Source organism: Venturia canescens, chromosome 6 (genome assembly GCF_019457755.1).
Source record: "Venturia canescens isolate UGA chromosome 6, ASM1945775v1, whole genome shotgun sequence".
Taxonomy (NCBI): Eukaryota; Metazoa; Arthropoda; class Insecta; order Hymenoptera; family Ichneumonidae; genus Venturia; species Venturia canescens.
In genome coordinates this window covers 7,010,877-7,031,895 of record NC_057426.1, presented here as the reverse complement: position 1 = coordinate 7,031,895, position 21,019 = coordinate 7,010,877, and the positions used below count along the sequence as shown (strand labels likewise).

The 21,019-nt window shown below is 37.4% G+C and overlaps 2 protein-coding genes across 15 annotated transcripts in view; one reads left to right on the top strand and one right to left on the bottom strand.

The window, feature by feature from the left end:
- SLO2 (slowpoke 2) overlaps positions 1–21,019 on the bottom strand; it is a 175,404-nt gene that overhangs the window by 10,801 nt on the left and 143,584 nt on the right. For 10 of the 14 annotated variants that reach the window (XM_043422166.1, XM_043422167.1, XM_043422158.1 and 7 more), the window contains 12 exons: positions 16,913–17,096; positions 15,153–15,317; positions 13,688–13,908; positions 13,080–13,277; positions 12,774–13,000; positions 10,847–11,341; positions 8,840–9,001; positions 7,355–7,508; positions 4,485–4,493; positions 962–1,067; positions 370–497; positions 2–253 (listed from right to left, as the gene is read on the bottom strand). In XM_043422166.1, coding sequence (XP_043278101.1) covers positions 2–253; positions 370–497; positions 962–1,067; positions 4,485–4,493; positions 7,355–7,508; positions 8,840–9,001; positions 10,847–11,341; positions 12,774–13,000; positions 13,080–13,277; positions 13,688–13,908; positions 15,153–15,317; positions 16,913–17,096 — 2,301 coding nt within the window. The remainder of the gene's footprint in view (position 1; positions 254–369; positions 498–961; positions 1,068–4,484; positions 4,494–7,354; positions 7,509–8,839; positions 9,002–10,846; positions 11,342–12,773; positions 13,001–13,079; positions 13,278–13,687; positions 13,909–15,152; positions 15,318–16,912; positions 17,097–21,019) is intronic. The other 4 variants (XM_043422159.1, XM_043422163.1, XM_043422169.1 and 1 more) reach the window with 3 other exon arrangements.
- LOC122412550 (uncharacterized) lies at positions 858–4,602 on the top strand. The gene is made up of 4 exons (XM_043422180.1): positions 858–1,462; positions 1,741–2,012; positions 2,135–2,416; positions 3,458–4,602. Exons 1-4 carry the CDS (start codon positions 1,375–1,377, stop codon positions 4,073–4,075), a joined length of 1,260 nt encoding a protein of 419 aa, XP_043278115.1. The 5' UTR covers positions 858–1,374; the 3' UTR covers positions 4,076–4,602.

The following is a 21,019-nucleotide window of genomic DNA, read 5'->3' as shown; positions in this document are numbered from 1 at the left end:
CTTGAACATCGTTTGAACGGCGACGATGGTATTGCAGTCCGCCAACGTATCCTCTTCAGCGGAATTACTGAGCTCTTTGTTGACGACAACAACATTCTCGGCGAGTGTTATACCAGCGCGCAAAAGATCGTCGAGGCAGTCGATGGAGCCGAGCATCCAATATACCAGAGGGAAATACGATACAGCATCGAGAAAAGCAATTTCCGGTCGTCTTTCGAGCAGTAAGATTATTGGATTCAATGATGTTTTGGATCTGCGTAAGATTATTTATGCAGTTTTTTTTCACCGATAAAAAGGAGCTTGGAAAATAAAAGCATGAAAACGTTGACGTCGCCTCCCGTAAACGTTCAAGTGCATCAACTTCCATACCTGAAGTGAGCTCGAAGAGGTATGATGAAATTGTAAATTCCATTACTCGCATAATCTGCTGCCAGTATTATCGTTTTGTTCTGCCAATTGTACTCCTTTGCATTCCTGTAACTGCAGTGCTCGCATACCTGCGATGAAAATTTAAATAGACAATGTGGAAATATACACGACAATGGGTATTTCAATATTTCAATATTCAGTCACCGTTTTCGACGATAGTTTCGAAGACCTATCGTAAGCCAACCAATGTTTTTTTTCTTCTTTTATTTTCAAAACGTATTTCTGTGTTATGCAATAGTTGATTCCATAATTTTTGGTACTCGCACTTTTTTTCAGTCGATATTTCCTCACACCGGAAGTGCTCAGTCATTGATTCGTTAAGTTTAAAAAAAAATTGGGAAAACTCGTTATAAAATCAAATTAAAAAAAAAGTCATGAAATTGCTTGTATACGGAAGCAAATTTCGTTTCCTTGTCATGAGTATTTTTACTTTGCACTGTAACAACCCAACATTTTTTCTCGTTTCTATTTAAGTAATAGTGATTTTGAACGTCTGATTGTCACAAACACTTCTACAATTCCGGAAACATACCTGTGCCAACTGGAGACAACAAAGTGGTTTTTTTTCTTTGAGGAGATAGCACAAAGTCGGGGACACTCCGATAAACGGTGATACTGGTGGGAATCCCTTGACGATTCTGGAAAAAAAATTTTTCGTAAAACTAATGTGACTGCGTTGTCAAACGGATGTTTTTTTTCGTGGAAAATATTCGGTAACTCGAATCGAAGTGAACCGATCGTTTTGTTAGATTTCGATTTTTAATTGACCCTTTAGCTGTAGCGATAAGATACAAAGTTGCCAGGTTTCCATGCTCCTTGTTTCTTTCGTTTTTCACTCGCCCTTCCTCTCTCGCTTGTGGTCCAAAGTTCCACGTTTCTTGTCTCTTATATTATTCGTGCTCGCCGTGCCAAGTTCATCAATTTTCAAAAAGTTTACAGGTCACAATGGCTCTACGATTATCAAGTATGCAGATTTTCGAATCGTTCTATCAACGAACTGGAAAACTAAAACGCAATCTATCTCTTGGGTCACGTAAGTATTTTCGAGCAATTTCTATTATCCCATACCATCGACAAGTTTGTTTCTGAAAACAAGTAAAAAATGAAGAGTTTTTATTTGAAAATTTGTAGAAGAGTTTTTTCGAAAATTGTTTTACTCGGGAGAGGATCAAAGGTCATCCGAAACTGCGCACATCCAACAATTTGAATTCATTGATTTAGTTCGTAGTCGATGTTGCTCTCGGATATCGAACGATTCCGGAACTTCTGCTCGCAAAGTTGAGTTTCATCCGATTGCATATTTTTCTCAAGTCTGTTTAGGATCGGTTTGCATTGGATTGACCCTGGACTGGCCGGAATCATCTCTGAGTTATTTGATCCTGCTTTATTGTAGCGGAAATTGTTTGAATACTGCATTGGACGATGTTTCAACGGGTCAGATGATAATGAATTGCGGTAGTTCCGTTGGCGCTCTGTTGCCGTGTTGTTTCGCCGATACCTACGGTCGAAAATTTTCATTCGCATTGGCCTCTACCTCGAATTTCGTATTCTGGGTCATCCTTTTTGCTTTCGAAGGAGATAAAGTAAGAATCAGTTGAAAAAGTGGTGCCCGTCGTTTGTGACAATGAGTTGAGCTCATTTTCACTCAAAGAAGTGCAAATTTTCTTCTGAAATTACGAGTAGTTTGACTTGGTCGTTTTTGCAGGAACTGACTTTAGTTTCAGCGATCGCTGGATTGGCCGCAGGAATTTTTGTATCGACGAGCGCACTTTACGTCAGCGAAATTTCGTTGCCTCGTACACGGGGCTCTATCTGGGCTCTTGGTGCGGCTGGCATGTATGCTGGTGGTCTCTTTGGAAGCTGCCTAACTTTCGTAACTTTTCTTCGGACGATTGCGCTCATCATGATCTGCCTGGCGACGTTCTTTCTCGCTTCGTTACGCTGGTGGATGATCGAGTCACCCTACTTTTTCTTTCTTCAGGGGAAGGTAATGACACTTTGATATTGAGAGTGAAATCAACTTTTTTCAAAATTTAAAACGTCTCGAATGAAAAAAACGGTGTGAATTTTTGCAAGATTGACTAATTCTATTCGCCAATCATCCAAGGCGTAAACAAACGTGAAAATTTTGTCAGAAACCCGAAAAATGAACATGGTTTTCCTTAAGGGAGGGGTAACGTTAATTCGATGAAAAAAGACCCAATTTAAAGAATTTTTTTAGACGCTACAGATAATACTAATTTATTTTATTCATTGTGACATCGTAATACAATATATGAACAAGATTTCCGGAATTTTTTAAACTCGAATATCAATAATTAAGTCTGTGGTAGCAGAGGCAATTTAGAAAAGAATTGAGCACCGGTGAACAGTGTAAATCGAAACCTACTCGATCGACCCTTTCGAAATTTGGCACGGTACTTCTTTACTCAACTGACCTACGTAAGTTTTTTCCAATTTTTCATAATTATTAATTTTACAATGACAAATAGGTTCATTTTTTAGGTGAAAATCACTGTTTTTACTTCCAAGTGTTACAAAAAAAATAAAAAATCGAGGAAAAAAATCCTCTCGTAGATACCTGCTGGTCAATTGTGTAAAAAAGCATAATGCCAAATTTCAAAAGAATCGGTCGAGTAGATTTCGATTTATGATGTTCACCGTGATGGACAATTTTTTTCAAAGTGTCTTTGAAGATTTGCTGCCATCGAGTTAATCATTGATGTTCGGGTTTCAATTAATTTTTAATTCACGAAATATTGTTCATATATTGCAATATGATTTCACAATCAATGAAATTAATTTACCATTACCTGTATCGTCAAAAAAATTCTTAAAATTGTATCTTTTTTCCATCTGCCTGCCCTTAAGTAAAAAGTATTCACGTATTCCAATAAATTTTATTCGAAATACTCTCTCGCGTTCTAATTACCAGGCAATTATTATTACGTATATGGAAGGTCCTGGCAAAGCCGAAGAGAATCATGACAGAATATACGTGCTCAATTCGACGACGTTTTCATTACAGACTCTGCATGCAAAGGTTGCATTAAAAAAATTGCGAGGAGCGAGAACAGTGCTGGAAATCGATCCGGAGTACAAGACGATAGAGTTGTTTTTCCATATATCACAGGACGTTTCGGCCATGAAGGGATCGAGGAATAGTTTTTTTTCGGTGACGTCACGAAAGCGCAGGAATCCAGCATTGGTGCTAATATTTTTGTGTATAACTCAGATGGTTGGTGCTTACGGTATAAACGATAATGCCAAAATGTTATTGGACCGAGAGTTACCGGCATATCGGAGAATGATTTTGTCGTCATCGAACTTCGTCTCACTGTTAACGTGGTTCTTCGTGATCGATCGAATCAACAGGAGAAGCGTTCTGCTAGTAATTTCAGTATTCGGTTCGAGCCTGACTTGTCTTATTTTGGCATTGATAACCCTGGTGGGCTCGAGGGTGGACAATTATTACGGGTGTTACTCGACTCTGTTGCCAGCTTCGTTGCTGGTTCTTTATTACATGGTTTCGACCCTGGGCCTTACACCGATATCCTGCCTATTTTGTCAGGCGAAATATTTCCATCTCGTCACAGAACGATTGCCCTTTGCATCCGCATATCTCTCTTCTATCTGTCATCGATGATAATACAGTTCATTTTCGAATCAGTGCTTGCTGATAGGGGTTATCACTTGACATTTGCATCGTTCGCTATTTTCGGTGCACTCGGGATACATTTTACGCTCATGCTTTTGCCGGAAACACAGGGCAAAGCTTTGTACGAGATACAGGAAGAGTTCGACGAATATCCGATTATAATTACTAGTTGAAAATGCCTGAGCAGAGTCAACGACTATCCATTGGAATAGAACAGAAGCTCAAATAATAATAAACTGCCAGTATTATTGATAACGATAGTAGCAACGATAGTAATGAAAAAAAAAAAAACGTCATCAGTATTGTAAATAATCATATCAGTGACGAAATATTGTTAATAATAATAATAATAAACGATGCAATGGATGCACCGCGGTGCATCGTGTAAACAACTCACCCCTTGAAGCTGCGCGTCGTAGAGGGGCGAGACGTAGTAGCGTGCGGCAAGGCGTAGTGTGCAGAAAGGTGATGCGTAGGAGGGCAGACATCAAACACACATATCCACGAACGAAATTTATTGGTGTTTTTTTGTTTTTTTTTTTTTTCAATTTTATAAATTTTCGTAAAGGTGGTAGGCGGGAGAGACATAGCCATGGTACGATCAGTGCTAACGTACCATCAGTGAATCAGACAGACATTGAGAGGAACATACCACACATCGACAAACGTGGATTGATAAGAATAAAAACTTTGGAATATTCGGAAGGAGCTTACGTATCATGACTTGTCCGATTTTACTTTCAATTTCATTTGCAATGGTGTTGGGTTATATTGAGTATGAGGGTGTGTGTGTATCGATTGAGATTGTGAAATATTAAGGGCACTAGGGGATGACAGTGACGATGGAATAAATTGTGATGTGGAGTTGAATTGTTGGTTTTATTGTGATTGTGTTTGAAAACCAGTGATGCTAGCTTTTAACGAATTCACCATGCTTTCGATTGAACGCGGTTTCAACGGAGATGCTGGAGACTCAATTTGTGGGATTCTTCATCAGGAATTGGGCGAGGAGAGAATTTTTTAAGCAAAATGCAACAGGCGAATGGATGGTTAAAATGAGTGCAAATTTATTATCCGTTTTATAGTTCTTTACGATTAATGCTTATTGGTTGTAATATTGCATGATGGTGGGATGATCGCTCTGAATAACCATGTTCAAAACCAAGGCGATAAACCTCCGAAAGTTAAAGGAAAAATGTATTTCTTTCATTTGATGTTCCAGAGTTCGTGCTCCCGGCCAGACTCTGCCTTGGATCTTCGCCCAAACTTTGCTCGAACACACCACTCTGCATTCTGAACCCTAAACTTCATCCAGTAGCAACAAGAACTTGGGGACACTCGCGCCTGCTGAACGATACAAGTGCAAACCCAGTCCAGACCGAGGGTCACCCAACCGAGTACCGACATCTTCTGAAACAGCTTATCGTGTAGGATCCCGAATCCCATACACCACGTGTACGGATCGTTATTCCTAACTTGGCCTTTTCCCTTTTTTATGAAGCGAAATTTTGACGCCTGAATTTTGGGTCTGAAGCTATTCGTTTGGCTCTAAAATGTCAATGACAGCTGGAAAGAGCTTACATTTTTTTAACAATAAAAACATTTTAAAAAATGACCAGTGTTATTTCACTTAAAAAAATAAATCATGAAAAACATCAAGAAAAAACTGTCACCAGCCTAAATCAATTTAATCGAAGAAAATATAGACTCGGGCCAGCAGGCCACAGTTCAGTACCAATATAAAAAAAATTATTGAGTCTCCTTAGATAAATATCGCACGTATAAATGATTATTTAAAATCATTCTATTCGGTTTACTTTATTATCAACCATGAATAAAGGCAACGAATTTAAATCATCTTTCCGGTTATCCACCCTTCGATTCCGCAACTGAATACGAATGCGGTGTCCGGTGTCCCTGCGTGTCATTAATCCTCATATTTGACGTTCACGGAAACGCTATCAAAACACTATGAAAAGCCAAGTTTATCTGAGGATAAAATATTGAAGCGGAGCAACATGTTCCGGGCAGGAAATTCAGTGGACGGTTGTTAATTCATTGATTGATCAATTCTGGCAGGGTTATTAGAATGCGCAGCACAAACAACGATAGCGATAACTATGGTGAGAATTATTAGTGGATAATAACGGTGACGAATCGAACATGGTTATTTAGGGCCGCAAACGTAAATAAATATCAAGTTTATTTGCGTAGATGAGTGCTGGGTAGTTCAATAATTGAATTGCACCGGATTAAGGAATGAATTAAAAACGAGCATAAAGAGAGACGCAAAAGGACGGACGATAACGAGAAAAATGAACGGCGGAGAGGCTCTCTGCGTCTTGGACATATTTCGGTATTTGACACAAAATTTCTTCTCTAACGCGATCACAGTTGAATCGAAGAGAACACGGATGAAAAATAAATTGGTGAAATGATTGTCGTTGCAAGCATGATAATAAAAATACTTGAGCGATTCATAATTTTCCATCGTTGAAAAGGACTTTTCATTACAATCGTGAGTAGCGTTATCTTAATGAAAAAAAAAACGTTTCAAGTAATTAGTAAATTGTTTGAGTGTTCACACTTTCATGAAAATTAATGTCCAACACGTAGAGTTGTCTCTCCGAATTTCGAAAGAAATTAACACGAAAACCTCATGTTAATTATGTTAATTAAATTGGAAGAATTTATCTTTAGCTCTTTGGCAAAGAAAAATGAAAGAAGAGTGACAAATGTCGTGCCACGAAGTGCGAGACCGTAAGAAATCTGGAAACTCTAGCGAGATAATTGACAATCGACTAATGAACTAAAGGAATTTTATCGTAACAATATTATCATTTAATTCGACTATTTGACACGATAACGAAACATTAATTTTATTTGAAAAAATAATATCGTGCCGATTAAGTATCACGATTACTTGACACAAGCTCATTCACTATTCATTTTCTTCTAACGAGCTATACCTCATCGTCTATTAATATCATCAACAACGTTCAACTTTTGTATAGTTTCTAAAATGTAACGTTTATTCCACGAGATATAAAAGTACACAAAATAAAAGTGACTATAAATTCACGTAGCTCGTCATTTTTCAAATAATTCAATAACGAATAAACGTTGGATTGAAGTTGTAAGAAACTACGTAAAAGACAATCGTGACTACTGACAATCGGCGAATAAACATCGTAGCAGTTGACTAGATTTTAAAGCGTCGTGAGATAAAATAGCATGTGGAACATAAATAATTGCTAATCGACTTACGCTATTTTCTCGCTCGGCGATCTCCACGGCACGTCGTCATCCATCTCATCCTCTGATTCATCACCTTCGTGATCTAAAGATTCTTGACCGGGTAAATGGAGTGTCGAGCTCGTTAACATGTCCGGCACGGGAAGGATACTGGGTCGTCTGCTTCCTGAAAATAAAAACGAGAAGTCATGAGAATATAAAGGTGGAGGCACGTTATTGGATTTCGAGGTTTTTATTATGCATGTTCCTTCCCAGTGCCCAACGATTTTTCGCCAAAATGGAGCAACGAATATCCTTTACGGTTATCATAAATGTAAATGGCTTAATTAATAATTTGGAATTACGAAACGGAAGAATTAAAAATATCGTGCAGAGTTATTATCTGTTCCGATTTGAAATATTCTCATTTATTTAAAATCATTAAGGGCTAAGAACAGTATAAACCTTAGGATTTTAGGTTTATTTTATAAATAAAAATTGAATGGATGAATTTAAATAAAATCTTGTACACATCAACATACTCAGAAGTACTGGAAATTAAAAAAAAAAATTTTTTAATGGTATACTTTCGGACAATGGTGTGCTGAAAATGGCACCCCTCGAATCGGCGTTGACATCAAAACGGAAAGAGTTTTTATCCCAGAGATTCGATTCAAATTGCACTTTGTAAGGAAAACGTATGTTTTCAGAATGACGTAGCCGTTTTTTTTATAACTTTTTGTTTCTCTTTTATAAACAATTTTATACTGAGAAATCCGCGAAAATTATGATTTTCTTTTCTTCAAATAGTCGCCATTTTTTTCTAAACAATATTTAGAAAATCCCCTACATCGTGCGACAGCTAATGGCATATATTTTAAGAAGCTTTTTGATTTTTTGTCCTGAAATGTTCCATTTTTGAAGGTTGCTGTCTATGCCGATCCAAGAGGTGCCATTTTCAACGCACCATTCTACAAAAAGATACCATGAAAAAAATTAGAAAATTTGTTTTCCAGTACGTCCGAGTATGTAAAAAATGTGTACAAGGTTTTATTTAAATATATCCAACCAATTTTTATTTATAAATGAAACAAAAAATACCTAAAATTCCAACGTTTACAGTCTTCATGGCCCTTAACGTAGTTTGAAATTCCTACAGAAAAATATTTCAATTCGGCCAAAATCTTAATGCTTATGGATTCATGTGTCCATATATGCTGATGGCTTAGGACAAAATCATGAGGAAATGGCTAAGCTGCCCAATCCAGGCTTAGCCAGATGACCTGATCAAAATGTGATGAGTAGGACGTAACAATTCGATTAAGGGCGCTGTCAAGGGGTCTCTTAAATACCTTTATATAGCATTGAGGAAGCCTGATAACGTGCTGAAAAGGTCTTTATAATATTTTTAAGGTGGAAAGATATTCAGATATTCGTGATCTTCGAAAGTCACTTGAGTTCCCTCTAGTCTCAGTCGCTTCCACTAGTAAATATTTTTTTTCAAATTTTTAAACAAACCTCTTCTCTGCATGAGAATCTCCGGACTGAGTAGATTCGGATTCGTGTCCATGGATCGAGGCACGTCCAAGTGGTTACCAGTTATCGGTGTTTGTGGACTCGAGCCGCCGTCCCTCAGGCACTGTCTTGAATCGCCGAGATTACCAGGATCAAGATATGTCGCTGTAAGCCCAAATCTCAAGTTTTAAAAGGCGCCTCGAGTTTACTGGAAATACTGAATTTATTGTCGAAAAAGAGTTGAAATTTCATGAAAATTTGGTTTAAGATTAAAATAGAAAAGTTTTACAATCACGCCCAATTTAAACGCATTTCTATCAATTGCGTTTCAATATACTGCGTTCTAGTTGGACCCGACTGCATGTACACACATCTATAAAATTGATTATCAACTATAATGAAATGACTAATAAATGTTATCGAAGTTCAGAGACGTATCTTTTATTTTTTTGGAATATAACAAGGCAGAGAGTGTCGAGGATATTCTGTGGCAGGATCGTAACAGGATAACAGGAATTTTGTTTTTGTTTTCACAAACATCGAACGTTAAGCAGCTCTGACAGTAAATTCAGTACGTAAAAAGTGCTGTTCAAGCTTAGCAAGAACATCGAAAGCGTGTTAGTGATTAGCATGAATTCTCATTCTCGTTGTGGAAGTTTTCATCGAAGAGGAAATAAATCACTCGAGGGTGAACTCTAAGGAAGGCAAAGTTTCGTGCGAGCACATTGCTATTGAGCGTTTTTGAGAATTGCTTTGGGTGTATGAAATGTTGAAGATTGGCGCTTGAGTGAGAAGCAAACAGCACAGAAAAGCCTCGGCGAACAACACAGCAGAAAAAGCATGATTGACAAGTTGAAATAAAATTTTACGAAGAAATGATACTGATAAACGATACGGTCAAGTCTCACTATGCAAAAAATAAAACTCTCCAATTGGCTAAAACTCTATTATTCCCAACACTGAAAAATCGATTCTCGAGCCAGGAACGCGAAGCCAGCAAACCTTACAAACCCCTAAGTACATTCAATCTGAGGATTCTATTAAATGAGATAATTTTTCCTGATTATCTGAAAAAAATGCTTCTAAAGTAGCACATTGAACGATTATACCGTCGTAACAATACTCTTCAATAGTAGCTTTAAGAGGAGAATTAGATATGATTAATTTTTAACCCTCATTTGTTAAATGAATCTATTTTTCCAGCAGAATCGTTAGCTAAAACTATTTCTTCACGTTTAATGAAAACATTGTTTATTGAAATTGTGCTATTTATAAATTTATCGAAAATATAGAAAGTTCATTCGACTCGAATGTTTTTTGAGTACGTTTCTGCATATTTTTTTTACCAGGTGCACTAATTTGGATGAAATTTTGTTTCGCTGGAAGCTCCTCTCGTGTCCTGTGGTGATTTTTCCACCACATTTTGCTATTGCCTTTAGGGGTTGATGCCTAAAGAATTGGTTATTTGGGATTTTCCATATTCCGTCGCTAATTTACTTTTGGTCATACAAATACTCTCGATTTCTCCTCTTAAATATGCACCACGAAATGTTCCATCATAAATGTGAAGAATCGAGACAAGAACGGAAAGGCTAATAAGCAGCGAATTTAACATAACGTTGGTGGCTGACTAGTGTTGTAATTACCAGTCAGTATTTAGTTGGTACTTTGAACAAGACGATCGTCAATATTCCCAAATGTTGGATTTTACAATTCATCATCAAGAGGTTCCATCTCACATTGTGTTTACGACGCCAACGTCAGAAGCCGTTTTTGACACAGTTTGAAAAACTGAATCGTAATTCGGTCCAAATGGGATGATACAGTGGCAAAAATACGCTCTCAAATTACTTTGAAAACTTTTGTCGTTTCCAGTGACGATTGCCCTTATCGTGAGACGCAACGTCTTAACCAGGAATGATAAGATCGAAAATAGCGAGATAATGAGAGAAAAAGAAATAAAAAATCGAAGCTGAGAAGACGAGAAGCCCAGGCTCATGCAACACTCACGGTGGACATCGGATGCGAGTAGGTTGTGATGTTGGAGTGTGGGCGTGCTAGGAAGGACCTGCAAGATGACCGGAGGAGGCATCGGTGATCGTGGCACGTTAACCGAAATGTTGCGAACTTTGCCACGACCATCACCGGTTGCCTCCTGTCCACGGATCGTATCGCACGTCACATTACAACAGTTTTCTGTTAATCTCTGATGATGACCGTGGCCAATTGGCGATGATGATGGAGATGTACCGTTGCCACCGTGACCGGCGATGTTTGCTGTGAGCATCGTCGCCGGTGTCGTCATCGAAGTCACCGTCGACGTCGCTGTCCCGACGAGCGAAGAGCTGCCGATCGTTGTACCTTCTGTTTTCGAATCGACCACTACTTGGCTCGGATCACCAACGACTCCGGTCTGATGGTTCGCCACGACGAACGCTGAATTTTCTTCTTTCGTTATACTCATGTAATAACAGGTATCCGTTTTCTTCATTATATGTCGAGGTCCTGGATTCAAGATTGGCAGAATTCACGACTTCAATGTTCAATTCTTTTCATCTCTCATTGGAAAATTGTTTTTATTTATTGTATGCAATCATTGCATTTGAGTGTAACGAAATTTATTTTAATTTATTTAGCATTCGTATTTATATTTATTATTATTGTATAATAAACATAAATATTTATATTTATAGTTATTTATTTAAATTTGTTTAATATTTCAGAATATAATTTGTTTGAATATATTTCAATTGATTTTTTTTAATTTATATAATATTTAAGAAAATTTGAATAAATTTTGTTGCCACTGAAAAGCAACTCCCATGAGTTTTTCGCTCCATGCGCGAATCCGGTCGCCAGGATTGGCTGTTGCATGAGATTTTTGCTAAAAATGAGCTCAAAGTCTCAACTTTTGTGCCTTTAAGTGCAATTACTGTAAATTTCATCACACGAGCTGTGAAGTGGTTCCTGCAACGCTCCGTTGCGTAGGTGCATTTACAAATACTTTTGAGCTCTAGAGCTTGGCTATAATGTGGAATATGAAAAAGTACATTTACTGCTGTTTTTAGAATGACATTAACGTTGTCCGCTTTCAAAGGATTCGCGTTTAAAATATGTGGTCCCGTGTATGTGCGAGTTCATATCACCGCAATAGGTCACGTATGCAAAGGATCCTCGACAGTGACTATTCGTGTGACGTATTTTATGGTAATTGTACTTAAAAGTTCAAAGTTGAGCTTCGTTTTAAGACTTTTCAACTCAAGAATACTCTGAAATATATTTTTTCACATTTTTTCAACGACCAATCGCGAACGAGCATTTTCATAACTAATTTCGAGTCCAGTGCGAAATAATTCAACAGAAATATCTGGAGGATACTTCCCAGTCGTGAAACTCATATTTCCTGGGTTATGAGCGAAACTTTTCAAGGGAAGAAGCTCGAAGTCGTTCAGTTGAAAGATATAAAGAAGTTTTGGATTGAACATAATGAAAATAAGTTTGCAATCGAATATCTCAGCCCAGTAATCCAACGAGTACAAGTTTCATGGTGTTTCGTTACAGTAACTAAACCTCCTTACACTTTTATAACGTGATTGCATGAAAATGCTGGTTAACTGATTTGAAACGGTTGTTTTATTTCGAAGAAAATCAATCGCCAATCGTGACGCGATTACAATTGATTGCTTCTTCCTTCATCAATTTGTTTTTGTTTTCTTAATTAAAGGTTTTGATCAAGATAGGTGGCAGACTGCGTTTGTCGCGAATCGTTTTTTTACACGTTTCACCATGTCGAATGTCTCATTAGATCGAAAAATTCATTAACCTGAGAGAATTTAAATAAGAAGAAACAGATACCTTAATATTTTTCTAATGTAATCGTTTTCCTTCTTTCAATCGATTCAGAGAAAATATGCAGTTCGCATTAATTATTTTTTACCTGGATTGAGAAGAATCGTGTCCTCGTAAAACTCTGGGAGTTCGGCTGGTCTTACAGCGACCAGTGCAACCCCGTATTTTCGATGACTGTGAAAGGAGGCATAGGTGAAGGATTTACCCTCGTATTCACCAAAGAAACGAGAATCACCAAGTATGATATGGTAGATCTCGTTGCCTGAACATTTGCCATACAATCGATGCCATTCTTCCTGCGATTGTTGGCCTTCTCTGTGTCAATAATTGTCATTGAAAATCTCATCGGTTCGTAATAAAACTATTTGATTCTCTACGTTCGTCGTGAACTTACTGTCCTCTGGATGTGTGCAATAGCAATGTGACGAGAGTCGAAACACCCGGACACGTGCAATTGTTCGCCAGGATCGCATATTTAAACTCGTCCTCGCACACAACGTGCTCGGCGAATTTAACGTGTAATTTGTTCTCTGGACGGAAGATTTGCACGTATTGGGGAACATTTGGAGCAAAATCCTTTACTGCCCACGATCTTTAATTTCAATATCAAACAAAATGTCTCAATTTACAAGAATATTACAAAATAAAGTGAGTTGTGGGGCGCTCGTTAGAATTGTGAGTCTACAATGTTTTAATTAATTATTAAAAAAGAAAAAATTTAATTTTTTATTGAGAGGATAACGATCAGTTATAATTCATGATTCTTAGAATAAATAAAATTTACAAATTTCCAATATGTTTTTGCATTCTTCCATTACTGAACTGTCGTCGCTCATCTTGCAATATCCTAAAACGTTTTTTTGAAAATTTTTGTGTATAGCAGAGTGATAAAATGAAGTATCAAAACATTGAAATTCCTTCAAGGCATCGAATTGTTCACGGGATCCGAAAATGTGTGAAACTAATTTAGTCTAATCGATGACATCGTTCGTCTGGATTTACCTGAGTATAGTGTGTTCATCGGCGGCAGTTTTGTCAGCATAATTTCTCGCAGCAAGGACGAAACAAGCCTCAGCTTCGTTCATCCTCGCTCTGGCGAGGTCACCGTCCTTCAGACACGATCCCTGGATATAAATGACTCTTTGTGCCCATATTGGCACCTGCAGTATCATTCTCATGGTTGTATCGAGTTCCATTGGTGATAATAAAACAACGTAATAATCCTGTAAATCCAAGTGATCGATAAACAGACACGAACGAATGTGGAATTTGGCGTGAAATTATTTTCGCTAGCATGCAATCGATCCAAACGGAGCTGCAAAAAGCAATTAACCAGTAGGGTGGTTACTCGTGCGAACGCCTGAAACGTTCATGCCAAACGAAGATAAATACATTTTGATGAATTTCAACAAGGCTCGGTATCGTCCAAAGTATTTGAGTCACGGGATTTGATTAACACGTCAGAAACAACGAATCTGTCATTTTCTGGACAAAACAGCACGAGAAAATCCTTTGAGTACTGTCAAAAAAGTGCCACCCACTTTCGAAACGTTCATCCACAAATGATCTAATAATTAGCTCGAACGTTTTGAAATCTAAAGCCCAAGATATGTAGAACTTTTATCGGGATTTTAAATTTTCAGCTCCTGCTACTAACGAAGAACGGAAGTCCCATTTTTTTTTTAATTTTGGCACGATTTGTGTATTTTTTGTCATTAAATATGAGAGATTAATTCATGCTTCTCACACATTTTCAATTTGTATTGTTGTATGTAAACATGGAATGTAAAAAAGTTCGATTACATCGTAATTTTTAAGTTTCCATAACGATATGATTGCGAACATTAAGGTACCAATCGTTCCAGAGTTATTACGGGCGATGAAAGTTTCAAGTACGGTTTTCGAATCGTAGCTCATAATTTCGTCAAAAAAATTATTCGAGGATCCTTCTCATCAATAAAATTGTATTAGAATGTTTACGTTCAGAGCACTTTCATGAGTGGTCGTGTAAATTTACAGCATGAAATAATTACTGGGAAGGCTTTTTCACGAGGATGAAAAAAATAAAAAATTGATGAAAGATGCGATCGCAGGAAGGCAATCGTTCAGTATTTTCGATATTTAGTCCATTTCCGGTAAAATATTTTTACAAATTATAAAATTAGAGACGAAATTTTATTAAGCAGCGAAATTGTTTTCTTCAGCAACTGCTGGAAAAATCAATTTTACGAGAACATTGTGAACCCGAATACATAAGCATTTCAATATTCGCACTTCCAACTTCAAAACATTTCGAGATGAGAAGGTGCCACAGTTGAAAATATCAGATTTTTGCATCGTGGAGCAAAGGAATGGGATCGTTTTCTAAAAACAATTCAAATTACTCTTGAATGCTTTGAATATTAATAATCGCGTGACTTTTTAATCTATGGAGAATCCCGAAATTTAAGTTATGCGTGAAGTGAACCTGCAGAAGTGGATGAGCGTAAAACTCGTTGAGAAAATCCATTATGGTGTCCGCTTGAAGGGTCGTACTGCATACCACCACGTGTTTCTCGCTTTGAGCTCTGTGCGACGAGTACGAGCCTCCGAGTTTCTGACGTTCCATCCATGTGAATGCCAACTGCTCGAACTGAACAGTGAAATGCAATAAATTGAAGCTGTCCGAAGAAAAACAATAAAAAGTGACCGAGCTTTGCGAGAGGAAAATATTTGTTACAAAAAAAAAAATTTTCAAATTATTTCAAATCGGCTCCTACCGAAAACATCAGGTGTGTGGTAGTTTCAAATTTCCTTTAAAAACCATCGTTCCTGATAACGATTTTTTTTTTTAATTTGGGACAAAAACTCCGAAACAAGTTTCACTCAAAATTTCATTTTCACTTGCCGAATGTTTTTCAATATTCTCGTATTAGAAAAAACATTTTCATTCTTCGAAAAATTGACAAAGTAAATTCTTCAAAAACGTTGTGAATAGAAGTCACAATTGGGGAACGACCCTTAAAAATATTTCAAAGTCTCTGATTCGCAGATAGCCCAAAACCCCAAGAGGCTCAGAGTTTGTTAATTAAATGGAGGAGTGATTTAGGAGCCGATGCACAAAAGCAATTACCACCCGTGTCGTGTTCATGAATCTGACAAGATTGCTGTCGAGTCTCTCACAGTCTGATGGACGAATTGTACGAAGCATTTGATCATTGCTTTTCCCCGTCTAACTACCACCGACTATCCGTCAATCTGACAATCTGATAGCCTCTCGAAATCCTCTTAACTCTTGCTTTCCAAATAGTGCTCCTCTGGCCTCCCACTAAACATTGGTCATTCCGTTTAATCCCTCGACCACTTGAGTCAGCACCAGATGAGTGCCTGACTGTCAAAATATTTGGTGGGAAGTTGTCATACGCAATTTAACACTGGCCCATGTTTTCGATAAAATGAAATCGGATGACTGGATAAAAGATTTTTATCACAATTCATCCGTAATTCGAATGAAATTTAATAATTCATTATGAAAAATATTCGTAAGCCAGAATTAATGAGAAATTTTTTAAATTTTGACAAATTATCCAAAATGACATTCCGCTTAACTATAATTGCATTGAATCGAATAAGCAAACATGCAGTTGAGAATTTCTATTTTCATATAAAAACTTTTGATTGAGTGATAGCAACGTGTGTATAGTTATAATTGGCTGGTTGAATCGTGCTTAGCCGTAATTTTAGTTCAATAGTGCTCGTTAACATTGTTGAAAAATCTTCCAAAAGCTTAGCTAGAGATAAAATCCATATTTCTAAGACAGTGGAGATGAACCAAAAGATTGCTTTTTTGACAATCTGTCATTCTCCAATTTGACTTCATTCGGGGTCTGACTGGGCGGTGTCTCTTTTACTTTGGAACCGTAGAAAAATAATTTTCAGAAAATATTCGAAATTTAAAGATTTTCTCTGTATCTGGGGTAGAGCATTTGAGAATTTTTTGTTCAATAAAAATGACGGACGCAGTCAGCAAGGGTCAATCTTCTCTCGGAAGCTGCAGCCAATCGCGCTGAAAATCATTTCATCGTTAAGCTAATATAACGAAAGAAAAATTAAATGCAAAGTTTCTTTGGTTTTCAGTCCACGAATCTTGAGTTCTGTCTTGTTACACGTGTCCTTCTGAAGCAACCCTCGACAACGTTGATCGGCCTAGCATTCCAGAGACGTACATTAAAAAGTGAATAAACTTACCTGCGTTGGCAATACTATAAGTGCGACGCATATCATCAGCACCATGTACAATTGGGAGGGCCAAATATCCGGGACGAAATCTCCGTATCCCACAGTCGAAAATGTCACAACGACGAAATACGTGCTTTGAAATAGATTCAGGTGCCTGTGCCCCGCTCTTTGAAAGTGCTGTATCCCGCAGACGCTGTAAATAAAAAAGAATCGAAATAAAATGTCATCCATCGATAGAATACGATAAAATGCTTCGAAATAAGTGGCAAAAATAAAAGTCCTTCGCATCCTCAAAACAATAGTCCAAAAAATTCAATCTTCAATATTGGTCGATGACATTTTTTTTCGAAGCTATTTTAATATTTGACACACTCCACGAATTTATTAAAATTTATTCAAAAAATATTTCGTTTGCAATGAAATTTAAAGACGACGTGGAATGAAAATCTTGCGTTAAAAAATTCACTTCAGCATTATTCCATGGAGTTTATTCCACAAATAACAATTTAACCCATTTTAATGTGATCAACGATGAAAATTTCGAAAATATCGAGTTATAATAAATAAAAATGCTAATAAAGTAACTCTACAGGATTATGATCGATTTCGTTCGTAATCATAGGACACTCTGATCCAGGATGAAAAATGCAGCCAAATACAGTTATCAATAAGGGAATCCCTCTGTAAATATGGATGCGAATGAATTTGTCATGGCTCTTCGAAGATTAGGGGAGATTTCCGTAAGCGGTGACGTCAATCGTCAATTCAATGGAACCATATTCAGTAACCCTGATTAATAATGAGTAACGTTAGTGCGCCCACGATGTATTCGCAGTCTAGAGCGTTGCCGAGCATCCCCATATTTGATGAGTAAGATGGGTAGGTAGGTCTGCAAAAACCCAAATGATAGAGAAGGTCCTTAATTTAACATGAGTCGTAGCTTGGAGTTGGAGATCAAAATTAGAAAATGCATATTTATTGAGACAGAAGTCTTATGACGGAGGGATTTTCATCGTAGGTTTTCATCAACAAAGAGACTCGAAGCCTCGAATCATAAAGCAAGCAAAAAGTTGAATCCTCGTTTCAGAATTGTCGCTAAACTTGATTTCGGTTTTCACGTATATTCAAGCTTTCGGTGATGCCGTTTCGACGAGGAGTTTCCGCACTGAATCACGTTTCTCAAAAAGCCTCTACTCCTCGGACAACCCCAAAATTGCTCAGACAATATTTACAAAATGTACTCTAGGCTCTTTGCACTTGGAGAAAATTTAGAATCCAAAAGATCGATACTTTCTGCTACATCGAGGGATATTTCAAGCGAGCATGACCTCTCAATAGCAACCACGTACATGTTTACATTCGATTATTTCAAACTTATCGCTCGTTTGTCGACTTGCCCCTGTGGCAAATCGGCCCTAGTGTCCCCTGCTACGTCTACGTCACAGTGGATAGGTAAACTTCAACAGCAGTAAATATTAGTCCATCTAAACGGCTATCGAGGACGATTGCCCGGGGATGTTTTTCAGATCTCTCTCACTTTCAGCCTGCGTCTCTCTCTCGCTCTCGCTCTTTCAACTAATACCACAACTGTGGCAACATGGAAAACTGCCACGGAAATATTCAACAATGCATTAACCAGTATCAAACGCAATCAACCACTACGCAGGCTAACAAATCCACCGGAAATTAAAACAATTACTAAGCATTTAGATTATTTAGATTATTTTATTTTATAATTTTGCTGTAGAATTGAAAAATTTTCATAAAAAAAAAAAGGAATCGTCTATTGCCCGATGATTATTGTGGATTTTAGTGCTTTTCTCGATATCTAACGCTATCGTGAATGGTGAGCATTCGTTTCTTAAGGTAGCTCATGCACGAATCGATTTTCTTAAGAAAGTGTTGAAATTTACACAGAGCGTAGTCGATTGACACGCGTATCAAATTTTAAAGGGTTTGTCTTATTGGTTATTAAGATTTATTTAAACATGAAGAAAAATACACAGGCGTAAACCTCACGTTTGCTTATTTCGGCATTTCATTTCTTCTGGGATTGGCCCATTCCTGTCATAGCCTTCTGTCTTTTTATTAATACTTTTTTTTTATCCATTTCCCTATGTGTTTACCCTTTGCGCTCTCTAATGCGATTTTTTACGTAAAAAACTATCGTGTTTTCGCCAGGGACGAATGAAATTTGGGGTTCAATCAGTGACGGATCCCCTATTAAATAACGGCTTGTAATTTTATTCGCCAAAAAATAAGTTGAAAAAATGTATTTACAATTTCTAATGAATAACTCTGAAATTAATTTAAAGTGATTATATCGTTAATTAGGAAGTGAAAATCGACCCAATTTAGATACCCACAAAATACGATCCATCAGACATGATTCCTTCCTTAAAAAAGACGTTTCGATATATCGAAATGTGAAGCCTCTATTCGTTGCCATGAAATGTGAGGATAAAAAACGAACAAGTGAGTAAACCGGAATGACTACCTTAAATAGCCAAAAGATACTGCCATAACTAAGCCATAACCTCCGTAACATTTAGAGCTTCTATAGACCGCACTGCAGTTAACGTGTTCAGAACAGACGTAAATATGAAACATGACATAGAACTTTGAAAAAAATTAAAAAGAGCCGATTGCATCTGTAGATGAAATCGTGTCGAGTTTTCACTTAAAAGTTTCTTCGTAATACTCAGCTCCAATGACATTTCTACGTTATGATATGTCTGTTGATGCCTGCCACAAAAATCGATCTCCGATTGTTGTATAGCATGCACGAAAAGAGTTTTTTTTTTTTTAATTCTAATGATGTCATGCATGCTTTAAGTAGCTCTCACCCTATGCTATTTCTCGTGCTAACTAGCATGCATGATGTACTTTTGAAAAGTACACTCATGCACTTTAAAGCGAGTAAAAGCACGAGGAAACGACTTTACTTTGACGAGCTTGCGGGAGAAAAACACTTCGTAAGTTACTTTACACTCAGCTATACTACACTACGATATCTCGTCACGTGCACCCAATGAATTTTCGTTTCAAGACTTTGCGACGTGTTCGTAACAAACGATGAAACGTCGATGTGTCATAATAATCATTATTTGAGAAATATAATTGGGGATTTTATGCCAGTTAGTGGATCATTGACATCGACTAGCGAGCAGGGAGCAGACTTTGGACGTTTTGCGAGTTTGCTTCGATCTCAATATCGCTAGAATGGTCGTACTGACGTAGTATAGTAGTGCAATTAAAATGAAGGTAGATGAGGGCGTTTAGCTTGAGGCTATTATGAAAACTGGAAAAATTTACGAAGTCAGGCGAATGTGGATCGACGGGACTGTAAATCTCGCTGTAAATATTTAAGGTATGGTAGAAAATATGGTAATAAACAAACTTCTTGTGAGACTAGGTACGAATGTATATTCGAGCTCGGCTTACAGAGTTGAACGGAAATCGAGGGGGAAGAAAGTCTGGGGATGATTAATTGATTGACCCAGGAGTCGTAAGGCGCCTCATCAAAATTGAAGAGTTTTTAAATAAAAATGGTAGATTCGATCGACTGGAAAGTCCCTCCTTCCAACAAATCTTACCGCCTTTCAAGAAGCAAGATTCTTCAATTTTTTCCCTTTTTTTGTGGCAAACTTTGTGCTCACCCTGATTAATCGTCTGTTTCTGCTCCATGACATTGAGGGCCTCCGGTCAGGTGATTATTTAAGTTGTATCCCCTTTATGATTAGGGATTGTGTGTGATGTCACATTTCTAAGAATCTTCGGTATGAAAAAAAACCATTCGTTGGACATGAGGCCACGTTTGTTGAGGTTTTGTTGAAGATGTTTAAAGAATTTTTGTTTGATGACAGAGTGAATAATTGTAAATAAAAACTTGAAACTTTCCACGATTATAGAGGATGTTACATGCATAAATGAGGCTCAATTAATCTACTCGGAAGGTTGGTTGTTTGTGCGGCGCTGCCCCTGCTGAAAAATTTCATTCGCTCTTGAGGAATCTCGTGAGCTATGCAACCTTGAAATATTATGAGTGGACATTTCACCCGAGACCCTGAGTATAATATTTATTACGAAAGTTGGGTTAGTTTCGAGTTTTTGTTG

What these genes read in the sequence shown, in the direction of transcription:
- LOC122412550 (XM_043422180.1), top strand. Translation starts at nt 1,375, where the DNA reads ATGGCTCTACGATTATCAAGTATGCAGATTTTCGAATCGTTCTATCAA. An exon ending in TTGCTTTCGAAGGAGATAAA is followed by an intron (nt 2,013 to 2,134) that starts GTAAGAATCAGT and finishes TCGTTTTTGCAG; the next exon opens with GAACTGACTTTAGTTTCAGC. An exon ending in TTTTCTTTCTTCAGGGGAAG is followed by an intron (nt 2,417 to 3,457) that starts GTAATGACACTT and finishes TTTTCATTACAG; the next exon opens with ACTCTGCATGCAAAGGTTGC.